A 17680-nucleotide genomic window follows, 5' to 3' on the forward strand; every position below is an offset into this window, starting at 1 on the left:
TACAGTTTTTATAGTTTCAGTAATACATGCTTTTTCTCTCCCCTCCCTTGCCAGCAATCGATTCCTGCTTAGGTACGTGTATTACCGGTTTCATCATCGCTTATAAACCAGCAGACAATAGTCTTCTAGTATTTTAATTGTGATGCAATTCACTTGAAATCGATATTGATTATATAAACGATTTCCTGTTGCTTTTATTTATAACTCATTAACTGTGTCTGTGTAGACTAACAAAACATTAAAGTTAATATTATTAATGTGAGTGTTGAGTGTACCTGTACAGTGTGTTACAGTGTTGTAGGCCTACATTAGTAAAAAATAGTAAAATTATTTCAATATTCTCAGTGACTCAGTACTCAGTACTGGGTCTAGAATCTACTGACTGAACTGTACAACACTGTGTGACTGTCACTCAACTGTGACTGTACTAACTCAGTTTAATAAAATGTAGGCCTACTAATCTATTAAGTTATATTATAATTATTATTAGATCTAGTAATAAAGTAGGAGTACTTTAACTGAGTACTATTAGTATTACTATTGATTGACTGTTACATGATTTGGTAATCTATCGTTTTGGGTACGTAAAATCGCCCGCGGCTATTAATGTACGAAAACGTTACCTCATTGTCAATGCTGTAAAAAGAAGTAGAATCTATATTGTGATATGTTTATGTCAAATATTATAGATAAATGGATAATAAACCTAAATCAATGGCTAAATATATCAATATTGGCCAGAAATTAACTTTAAACAGCAGTGTCTGCAAGCAAGATTTGCTATATAAACAGCAGCCATTTGTAAAATAGAGTGACTTCCGCCTGAATCTTGCGCTTTAAGTCTATAAAAATAAAACTTTTACAAGATGGCTGCTATAGTAAATGAGCATGGTTGCATCTGTTGGAAACATCGCTAGTCTTCATTTATTACTGAAAAGTTTTAATTCAATTGTTTAAAAACAGGTACATAAATGAAACAAGGAAACATTTTTGCATTTTTAAAACATAAATCCTCCTCAAAATGTGAAATAATTATTAAAATGTAAGGAGTCACCTGTTTTTCACATTACTAGTCGCGGGCGATTTTACGTACCCAAAACGATAGATTACCCATGATTTGTCATAGTGACTAGTCAGTGGAAGTTCTTAGTTGTAACACTACAACAGTTCGATAGGTTAACTAGTATCTACAGTCTACAGTAGTATTCTACACTATTCTACACAGACTGTTAGTTAGTAAAATCAAAATTGTAAAGTGGATGTGTATTTTAGTATTTGTGTGTGTAGTGATAGTCTGTAATTGACTGTAATATAGATCTAGATCTAGTACAAATACTAAATCTCCTAGAATTAGAACTAGTCCTATACTACTATCACTTAGAACTACTACTAGTCCAGTTAGTATTACTAGATTCTAGATCTAGAGTTTGATTAAAAATAGACTTAGATCCATGTGGTAAGTCAATAATCAATATCATGAAGATATATCTGTATTTAAATTTAAGTCAAGTCACTAGTCAGAATTCTTCTAGATTGACTTGATTTTTTTAGATCTAGAGTAGGCATTTCGACTCCCGCTGTTTCGATTCGGTACGACCACATCCTGACTTTTTCATCGTACTTGTTGAAATTCGCCATTTTTTAACATGTTAATTCTCGCCATCGGAATCGAAGAATAAAATGTATTCGATATGAATATTTGAGTTGAATTTCATCTTTTATACATGCTAATAAATGAATTAGCTCCCGTTTTACATTGTCCGATACCGAAAGCGATCACCGATAATAGCAAATATTTGTCGAAATGCCGACGCTACCGAACTGGCGCATTGACAACTAAATTTCAGATATAAATAATCCTTTAAGTTGCATGAAAATAGGCTTAAATAGCATGCCAACCATTTGGATAAATAGAAATGTCGATTTGAAGGGTTTTTAAGCACGGGCCAATGAGGAGTAGCGCGATAAAACTCGTAGGGGTAGGAACGAGAAAGCGTGCGTAATTTCATAATGGCGGCCGGGTTACGAGATATTAATAGATATGCGCATACGATGTTTTTTAATAGCTGTTTGTTTTTAAATGGACTGTTACAATAAAATGGGCTTTAAAATAAATATACTGTAGATCTAAATTATTAGATTAAAAATGGAAAGAATGTAATTAGGCCTAATTGCTGCCTAAATAAATTATAAAATTTTAAATTAGCCAGATTTTTATTAACCTTCTTAATACCAGGTTAACTAGATCTAGCAAACTAGCATTAACGAATTGCATATAAATAGATTATAAAGGCATTTTCAAGTAGAAAAAATCTATATTTATTGTAAACAGTTTTAAAAAAAATAGAATCTAGATCTAGATCTAAATGGAAATGAAAACACTTAAACAATAATGGGTCTAGAGATGTGTAATAATATATATATATAAACTATTAGGCCTTAATGTAAATACTGACAGGCCTATCTGTAGTATCTAGATCTATAAAGTACTATAAAGGGCCTAAATTAAAAATAATAATGCCCAATTTTATAAGCTGCACTGCATTACAGTTTTAGTTATAGGCAACTATAATAGAAAGAAAACATGAACACTTTAATTAATGTCATTTAAGAATTTATCAAAGTATACGTCAACTTCACTAAACATTTTATAAATAAGAATACTGTGAAATGTCAATCTTAGAGTTTTAGCACACCTCAACACTTTTCATCAGAAACATTACAAGAACCAAAATTTTCTAAATTAATAATAACATTTTTACCATGTTATACACGGACACAAATCCAATGTTTATGGCAAATCGTTAAGTATCTTGATCATATTGTGCTGTATTTGAGTTCTAACTCTATACATTACCTGTACAATATGTATACTAGCATTCTTATTACTAACACCAGAATCAATATGTAAAGTTTAATCTTTATTTTTATAGTAGCAACAAAGAAGTGCAACATATTAGCCTGTAGTTAATCATCATAGTCTAATTGCGCTGTACCATATTCAAGTTCACTATTTATAGTTTTCCTCTAGCTATGTTTATTTTACTTGCATGATTGTATTTTTTACATGCTCTAGTCCTAATATATAAAGTTTCATGATGGTATATGGAATAGCAACCTAGCTGTGCATTCTGGAAATCCTCTTATGGCAGTCACTATAGAACAGTGCCACACCCCTTAATTTGACTTCATTATTTCTAGTTACCTCTTTTCTAATTTTTATTTTATTTGTAGACTTCTATTGCCTATATCATTGAGTACAAATGTGCAAAGTTTTATCATTATATCTTTAATAGCAACATTGGTATGCAAGTTTAAAGCCAATCACACGTCTGGAATGCAGGTTACAATGAAACATAACAAGTTAAACACATAACTTTGAAAATTCATATAAAAAAAACTATTAGGCCTAGAATGATAAATTTGATATTTTTATCAATGGGGTATATTATAGGATTAATCTGGGTCCATTTTATCATTCTATGATAATTAGGAAAAATTTCCCAATAGGCCTATCTAGAGTATTCTAGAGATCTTATCTAGAAGTCTAGATCTCAAAATAGTTTAGTGAGTTAAACTACTACTAAAAAAACATTGACTAGGCCTAACAGAGTTGAGTTTAATTGACAGTTTACTCAACTCTCCACTTACCTCTATCATGGCACAATTATGGAATCATTGTGAAACATAAATTAATGAATGACAGGCTATTTGCTGAAAATCAAGTCAAAGCTAACTTGAAACTTCACCTTACTATATCCCTAATCCCATCACAAATGACATTAAAACTAAAAGTGATACTGCTGTAGGCCTATACTACTAATATTACAAGTTAACACATTTTTTGGAAGAGTCACTATTTACTGGTTCATTTATATAATAGATAATTTGGTCACTGTTTGAGCCTTGCCATTAGTTTTAATGGCCATATTTCAATATTTAAATACTGCTTTTTTTTTTCTTCATCTTTTAAGAAATGGATAAAAATTGTAGGCTAATTAAATTATTATAATATATATGTTCAACAGGTTACAACAGTAGGACTGTTAGATTGTTCTTTCCTACCAAGTTTGCTGTTTTGTCTTTGAATTAAACAACTCCCACCCATAATGGCTACACAAGGTAACTTAAAATTGTATTTTGTTATATACTTATGGCTATCTAATTGTTCTAATTTTAAATATTCATCTTTGTTTAGTGTATATAAATAATTGTAAAATATAGGCCTTTAAAAGCATACAGCTATACATATATGTATTATTATTACATAACCTTCAGATATATACTTAAAAAAGTGTACTGAGAAAAATTAAAATTTCATATTATGACCCAAGAATATTACTATTTTTGTTGGAAACTATTTTACAGAAATCTACACATCAGAAAGTAAAGGAAATGATGTTTCTGGAGATGGAACTAAAGACAAACCTGTAAAAACAGTTTTACAGGTTTGTATATTGGACAATATAAAATTTGTTAAATGCATTTTAAAATATTTAAATATGATAAATTTATAAATTTTGAACCAGAACAAGATTAAATTTTTACTAATTAAAATGCTTTCCCTAATTCTCTTAAAAAATAATACTGGTAGGTTTAAGTTTAAAGTAAAACTCTTGTGATTGATATAGGAAGTTTATTTAAACAACATATTTTGATTTGTATTTATAATCTGTGTAAAGAAATTGAGAATCTTGATAAGCTTACATACTAAAATTATTTATCATAAATATCTGGCTTTCTTCAGTGCCTAGGCGACCAATAACTACTTACTTAATTTAGTTATTTTAAGATAATGTTAATTTTGAGAATTAATCTTAAGTTTTTAAAAAGTAAAATTTTGTCTAGTGGTAGGAAAAAGATTGCCAGGTCATGACATTTCTGCTTTGTATCACAGGCTTTGCGTTTGGCTGGCAAAGATTCATCCCCTACTATTTATTGTGACTCCAAAAAGGAAGGCGAGGTAGGTTATATTTTAATTCATCTAATACATCACATTTATTTTATTTTATGTTTTTTTTTTTGTCTTACTGATTTTTTGTTGTTGAAACAATAGGTTTATGAACTTGTTGCTAAGTCACAGTTGAAAAAGATCCAAAAGATTTTTGTAAGAGAACAGCATAAAAAAGCTGACACTGAAGATGCTACAGTAAGTGTAATATATTTACATTATATTATCATTGGCTTTTAGAACAGGCATATTTTAGATTATTTTTTTTAATATAAGGAAAATATTTGAATTATACCTTATTATACATTTTATAGCAAAAAGATGCAGAGAGGAGAGAAAAGAATTTAGAAGATGCTAAAAAAATAACCATTGAAAACAATCCTAGTTTACCTGAACCTAAATTGGTGAGTGAAATTTTCAGTCTTAAGTTTTGTTTTTTCTGTAGCAGTCCTAACTGTTTGCAAATCCAATGTCACACTATCTGTGTACTATTTTTTTATGTTGGTTTGGCTTAAGAAATAATACGTATTCAACTGGATTTATAATTATTTTACAGATTAAGCTACGTGATGCTATCAAGACGAGAGATCAACGTGTCAAGATTTTTGGCTGGGTGCATCGGTTGAGAAGACAAGGTATTCTGTTTTATAATTCTTAAGTGTTGGCTGTTTCATAAGTACCTGTATGTATATATTAATGTTGTTTTTGGGGACAATACATGCATTTTATCTGACTTGTTTGTATCACTTTTTATAAGTAACTAAACAGTGCTAAGGATGAATATTTTAAATTGTATTTTGTCTGCATGTTTATTATTGTAATAAAATGCAAGAAACATTTCAAATATTCCCTTTTGTTTCACCAGGAAAAAATTTGATGTTTGTCATCTTGCGAGATGGTACAGGATTTCTGCAATGTGTAATGGCTGATCAGTTGGTAGGTGATGATGTTACTAGTCAAGTTTTTACATTCTCATTCAGCTTAACTTTAAAGCTAACTTCTATTTTATTTCAGTAGCTAATCAATATGATAATTTTTAAATTTTATTATTGTGTAAAATACAACTAACACATTTCGACAACTTGAATTTTTTTTTTAGTGCCAGACGTACGATGCAGTTACATTGGCAACAGAAGCATCCATTGCTGTGTATGGTGTCATTAAAGTGTTGCCTGAAGGAAAGAGTGTAAGTAAAGTCATTAGACAGTTTTGACTAGAGCTACATTTGGAATGTCAGAAACAATTTGTTTGGAGGTAGATAAATGGCTGAAGGTCTCAAGTTTGGATTCCTCAAATCCACCCAGCTCTGATGGGTACCTGACTCATGTTAGGGAAAGTAAACGAAGCTGGGAATAGTGCTGACCACACATTCCCTTCATAAGCTGAGGTCACAGAAAAACGTGACATCTACTTCATCTACCCCATGCACTGCCAGGTTTGAAAGGGTAACTTAAAAGTTTAGCCAAACTTGGATGCTAGATACAGTAATAACATACAACATAATTTAAGCTCACATTTGTGTTTGTGTGTGTGTGTGTGAATTAACATATTTTACATAACTGTTCAAGTCTGAGTTAACATTGCATTGTCATCTTGTGTTGAAGCCAATGAGAAGACGCATATATGACTTGAATGAATAGCTTGTGTTTGAGCATTTGTTTACAATAATTTACTACCACATGATATAACTTGTCCTTGAGAGCCTATTTATTATCTCATAATATCAGGCACCAGATAACCATGAGATTACTGTGGACTACTGGGAACTTATAGGACCATCCCCTCCAGGTGGTGCTGACAACTTGCTCAATGAAGTAAATTTACCTGTTTAACATTCTTTCATTTATTTTTAAATTAGATACTTGATCTGTTAAATTATTTTGTTTAGTGATTTAGTCTAAACCAGTGAACAGTTACCAAGTTTGATATTGTTGTCAAGTTTGATATTGTTGTCAAGTTTGATATTGTTGTCAAGTTTGATGTAGTTAAGTTTGATATTGTTGTCAAGTTTGATATTGTTGTCAAGTTTGATGTAGTTAAGTTTGATATTGTTGTCAAGTTTGATATTGTTGTCAAGTTTGATATTGTTGTCAAGTTTCATATTGTTGTCAAGTTTGATATTGTTGTCAAGTTTCATATTGTTGTCAAGTTTCATATTGTTGTCAAGTTTGATTTTGTTCATTTCTCAGGAGGCTCACCCAGATGTGCAGCTAGATAACAGGCACATGATGGTTCGTGGTGAAAATGTAAGTCATGCATTACTAATCATCCTCATTATTACATTTTAAAATATGTCTATTATTATTAATCCTTACTTTAATTAATAATATAACAATTAATTAATTTTTCTAGAGGTTTTTATTTTTTGTATGCAACAACCAAAAAACTTTATTTTTTTGTTTTGCAGACTGCCAAGGTTTTAAAAATGAGATCTGTGATAACTCATTGTTTTCGAGAACACTTTTTTGATCGAGGTTATTTTGAGCTAACACCCCCAACAATAGTCCAAACTCAAGTAGAAGGTGGATCGACATTGTTTAAGCTAAACTATTTTGGAGAAGAGGTTAGAATTTTTCAGCTAGTTTAACAATTCCTTTATACAAATATCCCTATTTCATTTAGAATGTTTCATTCTGGTTGTTCATATTTGATTACAGCAGCTTTAATTTGTAATTATTCCCACAGGCCTACCTAACCCAGAGCTCCCAACTTTACTTGGAGACTGTAATCCCAGCAATGGGTGACGTATTCTGCATGGCCCAGTCATACCGAGCTGAAGTATCCAAAACCAGGCGCCATTTAGCTGAGTTAGTTACCCATTTTATTTATATTTCACTAGTCATCTTTAATAATACATCAGTAAAACTTTCACACTAATGAAAAGCATATGCTATATTTTACCCTTCTACTGTAATAATGCCTCAGTAAAACAGTCCCACTAATGAAATGAATTTACTAAGGCTAACTAAATACAGTTAACTTGCAACCATTCAAATTGATGTTAATAACTTCACAACAGGTACACTCATTGTGAAGCTGAGTGTCCATTCATCACATATGATAAACTACTAGACAAAATTGAAGACTTGGTGTGTGATGTTGTGGACAGAGTTTTAAAGTCTCCATACGGCCACATAGTGTACGAGCTTAACCCTGTAAGTTGTCATATGTGATGAAATATTAGTTTCATACGTAATTTTAGTTTAGCATCACTTTTATATTGTAAAGTCTCCATACAGCCACATAGCGTATGAGCTTAACCCTGTAAGTTGTCATACATTATAAAATAACGAGCCGGCCCGCGGCATAACATACGCCGCTATTTAGTTGTTTCTAATTTTCAATAATTCATAATTTGTGAATTCGACAGTACCAACGCTGACACTGAAAATATTTCTTTAAAACACTATAAGTAGCTCGTTAAGGACCATAACCCCCCCCCCCCTTCCTTCCCTCCCCCCCTCCTCCCCCCCCCCCCCCCCTACGTTTAAAATCGTTGGCTCTGCTTGTAAACATTTAGAGTGAACACAGCTCACTAAAACCATGTAGGGGTGGGGAGGTAGGGAGAGCGTTTGCAGCTTGTTTTCTAACGGCTCGAAGAAGAGAATTATATATATAGATAGTTTCATACATAATTTTAGTCTAGCATCACTTTGTATTGTAAAGTAAATGTCAAACCTTTGGTTGTCAGGACTTCAAACAACCCAAGAAACCATTCAAACGTATGGATTACACTGATGCTATAGTCTGGCTAAAAAACAACAATGTTACAAAAGAGGATGGCACATTCTATGAATTTGGTGATGTGAGTTTTTTAAAAATCAATTTTCTTTACTCTTGTCTTATAATCTAGGTTTAAAAAAGTGTGGATAATTTATAGAAATTATATTTACTGTATAATAATTTAACTGTTTAGCTCGTTGATTCAATTGTTGTTAACTTTTAAACCAAATTTTCTAGGACATCCCAGAAGCCCCTGAGAGGAAGATGACTGATACCATCAATGAGCCAATCATGCTGTGCAGGTTCCCTGCTGAGATTAAATCCTTTTACATGCCCAGGTGTAAGGAAGACAACAGGCTCACTGAATCTGTAAGCTCTTTGTGATGCTGTAGTAGTAGTTGTGTTTTCTTGTGGTTGTGCATTAGAGGGGTTCTCTTCTCTTGTGGTGAAATATTAGAGGGGTTCTGTAGTAGTGGAATTAGATAGGCTTTCTTGTGGTGTGAAATAGTTGATGGGTTCAAATCTTTGAGGTTATCTTTGAACAGAGCACAGTAAAATGCATACTGTTCTGAAGTCTTTTGTTATTGTCTTCTTTATTTTTGCTGCTTGTTTATGTGGTCAGGTTGATCTTTTGATGCCTAATGTTGGAGAAATAGTTGGTGGATCTATGAGGATATGGAAGCAAGCTGAACTAGAGGCTGGCTTCAAAAGAGAAGGAATTGACACAAGTCCTTATTACTGGTATTTTGATCAGGTAAATATCCATTTTAAATGACATACAATTACATGCTCACAGTACATAAGATTGATAGTATATTGAGTAATTATTTGGTATCTTTGCACGTTTTTTAGGAGTTAAAATAAGTTTGAAGAAAGAATGAATTAGAAAGTGCTCTAAGTGATATCTTGAGCATACTAAACAAAATGTATTGTGTAAAAGCTTGCTATTAGAGATACTCATTGAATATTTTACAGACAAAGTATGGCAGCTGTCCCCATGGAGGCTATGGACTTGGTGTTGAAAGATTTCTGTGCTGGATACTGAACCGCTACCACATCCGTGAAGTTTGTGCCTACCCTAGGTTTGTTGGCAGAGCTAAACCCTAAATGGATCTGCAGCCATTTTAACACAAAATCCTGTACTTATTGTTCTTTACAAGTTATTGGTAGGATGGTTTAGTAGAGGGGAAATATTTCCTTCTGCATTGAAAATACAGAAAATGTTGAGATAGTTGTTGCAGGGTATATTATTACCTGCACAGTAAAGCATAATTTTTCTGCTAAGGAAATCCTACCAATCACTTACATTGTTCTTAGACATCTATTTTCTTGCAGAAGTTGATGTTGATTCTTTTCAAATATTTGACAAAAATCCATAAATACCACATAATGTATACAATATTTCACATTATAAACAAGATGTGTTTTAACCTTGTGTCCAATAGTTTGTACCACAGTTGTATGTGACTAACCAATGTGGCCAGGTATTTTTTCTTTGTTTATTTGTGTCCATCTTTAAAATTTCAAGATCAAAATTGCCTTTGTGACTGCATTCATTTGTTCTCACTCTGTAAGTTTGTCATCTGCTGTAGCTAGTTTTTGAGTATAACTGGGACATGTTACAATTATTTGTAAAAACAATATTGTACCATGAAAGTTTCAAAGTTTATTCTGGTAAAGGTATAAGCTGGTGTTGGGAGTAGGTCCTAGAGTTTCAAGCCATTTTAAATTGTCTGTTGGTTTTATTGTTCTTATTATTATATCAATTTTTGCTTGCTAAGCTCATTAAAATTATAATTCCTGTCCCCCAGTGTCTGTTTTCTTTTGTAACAAATTTGCATTCCGCAGATACATTAACTTCACATTTTAAAATAACTTTCTTTTTCTCTTTACAATTACACTTTCCACTCACTGCTCTCAAATTTAACAGATGACTTAAATAAAACACATTTAACTGATTCTTACTCAATGCATGTTATAAAAATTATTCCACATCCAATCAATCACCATAAACCACTTGTAAACTTGAATCTACCAAGTCAAGTCACATTATGAAGCAATGTACAGAGTGTAGTACGCCCATGGTTCTGGGATATATAGAACCCCGGGATATTTTTTCCTCAAGGTGACGTCATTCCACAGCCAAAATGACCACGCTGCTGTAAGAAGCGTGGTCAGTGTGAAAGTCCAAAGAAGGAAGCGGCCATTCAAATCACAGGACCAGCCTCTAGATAGATTGAACAAGTACAAACACAACATGGCAACATACGTCAGCAGAAACAAAGGGAAAATTTGTCCTTCAGTGGCCAGGTACCTGTTGACAAAATAGCCAAAAAATGAGTTCAATATGCTACTTTATTTTAATTAATTAATCGACACAATATACATCATTTAATACAGATCAGAAACAATTGCTAAACATAATAAATACTTTAAATTAAACTGCGATTCAACATATTAGTCTATCTTAATGCCGTGTCAGCCTAATCGACACAAGATTACTTCCCCTACATTGCTTTTGGCTATTTCTTCTTTACGACCCAATTCGAATCTGATGTAGATTCTAGATTTACATCCGTCCCTACACTTTCGATTCGTGTTGATTATGGCACACCCGAGTCGCCTGCCCCTCGGCCCATGGCGCAATCGAGTACGTCCCCTGTAATCATGTCTTGACTTTGGTCGATTTCCATCAGTGACCATCCTTTGATTGGAGTTGTTGATTTGGTGTGTGTCCATTTTCTCAAAGTATTTACCTAGGTACCGCCATGTCTGATGGGTGTTTCCCTAACACCACACGAGGGTTGTGTGGGAGGGGGGGTAGTTTGGGGGGTGCGGGGTGGAAGCAGCGTGGCTCAACTTACAACTTGGGGGGGGGGGGGGAAGGGGCGGGGATTTTATATTGAATAATGTTTACCACTTTAAACATGTTACTATCTAAATTAATCCATCGGAAGCACGAGATAAACATATGTTGACAGTAATGCCAGGCGAATGTACTTCAATAACATACGAAATCAAAGGGGAGAGCAGTGTTGCTGAGAGTGATTCACAGTTGGACCGCAATAACCGTGGACACAATCGACTCGAGATTGTAACAATCAAGGTATATGAGATAAATAATAAAAGCTGTTGGCTCACCAGTAATATGCGGCGCTGACCACAGCCAGAAGTGACCAAGTGATTCCAATCCGTTGTTTTATCTGGGACTGGGTGAAACATCCCACGTAGTACAGGAACAAACACAGGAAAAATGGAATGTACCTGTAGAGGGACACACACAGGAAAAATGGAATGTACCTGTAGAGGGACAAACACGGGAAAAATGGAATGTACCTGCAGAGGGACAAACACAGGAAAAATGGAATGTACCTATAGAGAAAGATAGCGTTTACACTTATCAGAACATAACGATTTCAGTCACAAAATGGCATTCGCTATGTTGTGCGCGGATTTGACAGGATTCATTATCTGACATTTCCAAAGGTCGGCGATCTATAATTGATACTGGGAGACAACTGCAGACAAGTGGACCCACTCATGCGTGTCGTGCTCATCAAAGCACTTTTATGGATCATTGACAACGTTCGTTAACGGTGTGTAGCTTTAGGTCAACACTTTGTAAACTTGCAGGTTGCTTAGAGAATTTTAAAACTTATTCACGGCGTAGTCAATGTTTTTTTTGTTATTTTCCTCATTAACACATGAGTTGTGATCCGCGTTTACACATGTGATGTGACACGCCTTAACACATGTGTTGTGACATGCGTTAACTTATGTGTTGTGACACGTTTATACATGTGTTGTGACATGCGTTAACACACGTGTTGTGACACACGTTAACACATATGTCGTGACACACGTCAACACACCTGTTGTGGTACGTTAACGTTGTGACACACGTTAACACATGTGTTGTGACATGCTTTAACACATGTATTGGGGTATGCTAACACATGTGTTAAGACTCACGTGGACACTTGGAACATTTGCTTTCATACAATAGTACACAGTATCGCTTCACATGTCTGTGACACGACATAACGTCCATAATCTAGCATTACCTCCCTTGTCTGATATGGCACAATCACGTAGCCTTAACATTTTTGACGTGATTCTATCACACATTGTTACTTGTCATTCAACGTGACACTAACTATTGATTTACACAACATTCACATTTTCACATTTAACGCAATTTCGTCACGAACTAAATTTTTTGTCTCTTTCACAACAACAAAAACTGTTATTGAAACTGCAAAGATAGCGACTGTCATTAATTATTTAACAGAAAGCAAAGGCCCACTTAATGGGCGTTTTACAAGCAGCTTCCAATAAGAAAAAAAAAATGTAGTTTTAAAAAATTACCACATCAAATGACCGATCTCCTCATCGTATCTGTATAATAACTCAAAAGATTTTATCTGTAGGAAGAAATAAAGATATAAATTAATGAGATATGTAACGTTTTATGTGGTCTAAGGTCAAATAAAAGTAATAAGTGTATGTGAAGAAGGGCTTTATGTGTATGTAGTTTCGTATTCGAGCACTCTCTTTTGTGAAAATGTATATTTGTTTAATGACGTGTGAGCAGGCATATAAATGCTCAGAATTACAGTGTTTGATAATTATTACGAAATTCCCCGAGCTAATATAGGCGTCATTCAGTGACGACACCATGAAATCTGTACGTTGGTTTTGATTGATCTGACGTCACAATACAAATATGGAGTCTGGTAAGCAAATAGACATGTGATGCTCATGTTGAGGCGGGGACAAAAAAATACTGCGAGTTGAAACCTATTAGAGGTATTAACTCTAATGAGTTGTACGCGGAATCGATAGATCAATAATTGCCATGATAACAAGCACCCTACCACAGGGAGGGTAAGTAAAGACATTTGTTTGTCGTTTGTTGAAGAGGTGGGTACTGAGGGGTAAAGAGGTTTGTTATGTTTTTCTCAGCTGCGCTTTCTAAAGGATGTATTTGCTTATCATTGAGCAATGGAGTAGGCAGAGGGGTGTTAGGGGGTATAGCCCCCTGCCCCGACAGACACACAAAACGACAGTCGTCCCACGGAAAATTACACTTTCAGATATTGGCTACTATTTGAAAAAAAATCACTTTCAATTACACTGGTTTAAGTTTTTTTTCTCTTTCGGGGAGGGTCGTCCTACTTAATGTCCCAAAAAGTCACCCCCCCTTACCTATAAAAACGACTTTTTAGCATCCTTTAACATCAGTTCGCATTTTCTCCTTTTAAAACATTGATTTCTTTTTTCTTCAAATACACGTGTATCTGCTAAAATACGTTTTAAAAATGCATAATTGTGTGACGTCTCACTTTTTAACCCACCCCATGGCAAACAACGCCACAAGCGTTTACCCCCCCCCCCCCCCCCCCCCCTTGACGCCATTTCTCTCTATTACAAAGGGATCGCTAGCCGGGCGGGCGCACGTAGTAAGTCCTACATGGATTCTAATACCGCTAGCTACAATCTAGTTTAGACCTACCAACTCCTTGGGCCGCAGTTCCTTCATGATGGGGTTGTCGGCCACGCTGAGATGGTTCTTGTAGCCGACGTGAATCAGACGATGGTTGACGGAGTCTCCCACCAGGTGGATGCTCGCCCCCATCACGAACACGATCACACTCAGGTAGGTCACGTTCGAGGACAGCTGGCGCTTGCTTCGCTCCATCAGCTGACGATACAATACAAAAGACGTTCAGGCTAAAGACAAAACCATTGGTTTGCTGAAAGAAATGTACACGAATGTCACAGCTCACAAGATACTCCATTGATTTTCCACCGACCTTGACCATTAGTTATCCAAGTAAACCTCCCGTATTAACCATCCACTGACAAAGGTCAACCTCCCCCAATAATCGCTCACAGACCAAGGTCAACCTCCCCCATTAATCATCCACTGACCACTAGTCCTGTTTAAACAATTAAAAAAATAGGTGTGTGTGGCGCGGGGAGAGGGGGGGGGAGAGGAAAGGACGGACAATGATCAGGCAGGCATCAATACGAAGAACTGCGACAAAGCTAACATATTGTTATCATTTTGATATCCACTTTGCTGATACTCTGCATGAAGGATAGACTCATGGTCAGAGTTGCTTCCAGCCCCCCCCCCCGAACGAAATGAAATTTATATAATTTATATAGAAAATATATACTTTTAACAGTGTCCCCCCCCCCCCCCCCCCCGAAGAAAGTCTACCGCCCCCCCCCCCCCCCCGAAAATTTCAAGTGCCCCCCCCCCCCCCCCGGAGAAAAAAAGTCTGGAAGAAACACTGCTCATGGTTCAGAAATAAGCTGCGGGGAGTAAATAAATCTTTCACACGCTGTATCGATATCCTCTACATCGCATTTCAGCAGATATTGTACATCAGTTTGGTCGATTATAAAACTTCTATAGCTTCAATGCTGGAGATTTTAATAAAAGCTAATTCGATTCAATAGCGTCTTAAAAAGTCTATTTTTTCAAGCTTCAATAGCCGTATGTTATAAAGAAACTTTAATTTTTCGCTATTATGGGCGCTTTCAGTTACACGATAGAGGTATAGACGCCTATTTCTTGATAGCAGCACTCGTTAATCTTGGCTACTTCTGTAATTTATTACTGACCGTCGGAGTTAGTTTTAAGTTTAGTATTCGTGTATATTTTTTAAAAAGGTGTCGCTGTCTAGAGAATGCCGTCAAGGGGAGCAATCACTCCCGCGGCTCCCCCTGGTTACGCCTCTGGTCAGAAATTAAACTATTCCTCATTATACCAACCTGACAATTTTTTTTCTAATCTTCTCAATCTACAAGCCACTGTTTTTATTTCGAAAGAAAAATAGCGACAATAAAAGACAATCAATATAAATGATGAAAATTAACTCAGACGACCTTCCATAGATTTTACCTTCAGGAGACAAAATGGCGTGATGACGTTGTATAGCATGTGGAAATAATCGCCGATACTTGGCTTGTCAAGGGGAGTCCACTCTAGCGGCACCCACATCTATGACAGGAAATGGTGCACATTTTTCAACATCATACTTTAATCATCTCATCAAATATAATAAATATATCAATAAGTCTACATGCAACATGTAATCAACTATAACAAGTATACTTACAGTAGCTAATAAAACATACAAAACTATACTTACGGCAGCTAACAAAACATACAAAAGTATACTTACGACATACAATAAAACATTTCAAAGTATAAATTACAGCTACTAAAACACACAAAACTATTCTACAGCAGCTAACAAAACATACAAAAGTATACTTACGGCAGACAATAAAACATACCTAAGTATAAATTACAGCAACTAAAACACACACAAGTATACTTACAGCAGCTAACAAAACACACAAAAGTATACTTACAGCAGCTAACAAAACATACAAAAGTATACTTACGGCAGACAATAAAACATACCTAAGTATAAATTACAGCTACTAAAACACACACAAGTATACTTACAGCAGCTAACAAAACACACAAAAGTATACTTACAGCAGCTAACAAAACATACAAAAGTATACTTACGGCAGATAATAAAACACACAAAAGTATAATTACTTCGGTCATAAAACACACAAAAGTATACTTACAGCAGCTAACAAAACATACAAAAGTATACTTACGGCAGATAATAAAACACACAAAAGTATACTTACAGCAGATAATAAAACACACAAAAGTATACTTACTTCGGCCAGAAAACACGCAAAAGTATACTTACAGCAGCTAACAAAACATACAAAAGTATACTTACGGCAGATAATAAAATACACAAAAGTATACTTACAGCAGCTAAGAAAACATACAAAAGTATACTTACAGCAGCTATAGGCCGACCGAAATCAAAGATCCAGTTTTCCAGAGCCAGGATGAGCCACAAGTCAGTCTGAAATGGCTGAGGTTCATCTGAAACTCTTCAACAAAAATTGTATAATGAAGAATCTAGTTTTAAAAACAAATACCTTGACCTGACAAAGTAATGTTATTCCTAGTATTGTTATTTGTCTCCAGAATTCTTGCAGAAAGTGTGATTTGTCTATGGTTGGTTTTTCCCGATAGCTAAAACCTATCTATCCCATCAAAAATATCCCCATTAGCCCCTTGTACCCCACCAAAAATATCCGTAACAGCCCCTTGTATCCCACCAAAAATATCCTTATTTGCCCCTTTTACCTCACCAAAAATATCCTTATTTGCCCCTTGTATCCCACCAAAAATATCCTTATTTGCCCCCTGTACACCACTAAAAATATCCTTATTTGCCCCTTTTACCTCACCAAAAATATCCTTATTTGCCCCTTTTACCTAACCAAAAATATCCTTATTTGCCCCTTGTACACCACTAAAAATATCCTTATTTGCCCCTTTTACCTAACCAAAAATATCCTTATTTGCCCATTGTATCCCACCAAAAATATCCTTATTTGCCCCTTGTATCCCACCAAAAATATCCTTATTTGCCCCCTGTACACCACTAAAAATATCCTTATTTGCCCCTTTTACCTCACCAAAAATATCCTTATTTGCCCCTTTTACCTAACCAAAAATATCCTTATTTGCCCCTTGTACACCACTAAAAATATCCTTATTTGCCCCTTTTACCTAACCAAAAATATCCTTATTTGCCCATTGTATCCCACCAAAAATATCCTTATTTGCCCCTTGTATCCCACCAAAAATATCCTTATTTGCCCCTTGTACCCCACCAAAATTCTCAACATTAGCCCCTTGCATACAACCAAAGACTTCCACATTTGCCCCTTGTACCCCGCTAAAAACCTCAACACTTGCATCTTGTAATAATACTTGTATCCCACCAAAAGCGTCCGTACTGCGTCTAATATCCCACCAAAAATATTCCTTGTACACTTGTACCCCACCAAAAAACTTCCACATTTGCCCATTGTATCCCCCCACCAATATCCCCATTAGCCCCCTAGTATCCCACCTTTTGTTAACTGGTCGTGTCTCATGTT

General features: G+C 35.0%; 2 protein-coding genes across 3 annotated transcripts; one reads left to right on the forward strand and one right to left on the reverse strand.

Annotated features, from left to right (window-relative positions):
• Window positions 1-16: 16 nt before the first annotated feature.
• On the forward strand, window positions 17-10479 carry LOC131929687 (asparagine--tRNA ligase, cytoplasmic). 2 transcript variants are annotated; one of them, XM_059286019.1, is made up of 18 exons: window positions 17-72; window positions 4029-4122; window positions 4369-4448; window positions 4898-4963; window positions 5057-5149; window positions 5266-5355; window positions 5508-5586; window positions 5817-5887; window positions 6051-6137; window positions 6679-6765; window positions 7141-7197; window positions 7359-7514; window positions 7637-7758; window positions 7971-8106; window positions 8643-8756; window positions 8912-9043; window positions 9297-9428; window positions 9650-10479. In XM_059286019.1, exons 2-18 carry the CDS (start codon window positions 4110-4112, stop codon window positions 9779-9781), a joined length of 1647 nt encoding a protein of 548 aa, XP_059142002.1. In that variant the 5' UTR covers window positions 17-72; window positions 4029-4109; the 3' UTR covers window positions 9782-10479. The 2 variants fall into 2 exon arrangements, with proteins under 2 accessions (XP_059142002.1, XP_059142003.1); XM_059286020.1 differs by lacking the exon at window positions 17-72 and adding an exon at window positions 210-258.
• LOC131929695 (ceroid-lipofuscinosis neuronal protein 6-like) lies at window positions 10455-17600 on the reverse strand. The gene is made up of 8 exons (XM_059286034.1): window positions 17331-17600; window positions 16771-17009; window positions 16525-16618; window positions 15591-15689; window positions 14190-14378; window positions 13043-13098; window positions 11816-11938; window positions 10455-10988 (listed from the first exon to the last, which is right to left on the reverse strand). The coding sequence occupies exons 1-8, from the start codon at window positions 17598-17600 to the stop codon at window positions 10724-10726; spliced, it is 1335 nt and encodes a 444-aa protein (XP_059142017.1). The 3' UTR covers window positions 10455-10723.
• Between the last annotated feature and the right edge of the window lie 80 nt (window positions 17601-17680).

Source organism: Physella acuta, unplaced genomic scaffold (assembly GCF_028476545.2).
Source record: "Physella acuta isolate Inbredline_101_S28 unplaced genomic scaffold, ASM2847654v3 ptg001662l, whole genome shotgun sequence".
Classification (NCBI taxonomy): Eukaryota; Metazoa; Mollusca; class Gastropoda; family Physidae; genus Physella; species Physella acuta.

Excerpts from the sequence above, each read along its gene's own strand:
- LOC131929687 (XM_059286019.1), top strand. Across the intron at positions 7,515-7,636 it reads TAAACTATTTTGGAGAAGAG|GCCTACCTAACCCAGAGCTC; the intron begins GTTAGAATTTTT and ends TTATTCCCACAG. Across the intron at positions 8,757-8,911 it reads CATTCTATGAATTTGGTGAT|GACATCCCAGAAGCCCCTGA; the intron begins GTGAGTTTTTTA and ends CAAATTTTCTAG.
- LOC131929695 (XM_059286034.1), bottom strand. The coding sequence starts at position 17,600 with ATGTGGAAGTTTTTTGGTGGGGTACAAGTGTACAAGGAATATTTTTGG. Across the intron at positions 16,619-16,770 it reads ATTTTTGATGGGATAGATAG|AGTTTCAGATGAACCTCAGC; the intron begins GTTTTAGCTATC and ends TTTTTGTTGAAG. Across the intron at positions 13,099-14,189 it reads AACTGCGGCCCAAGGAGTTG|ATAAAATCTTTTGAGTTATT; the intron begins GTAGGTCTAAAC and ends TTCTTCCTACAG.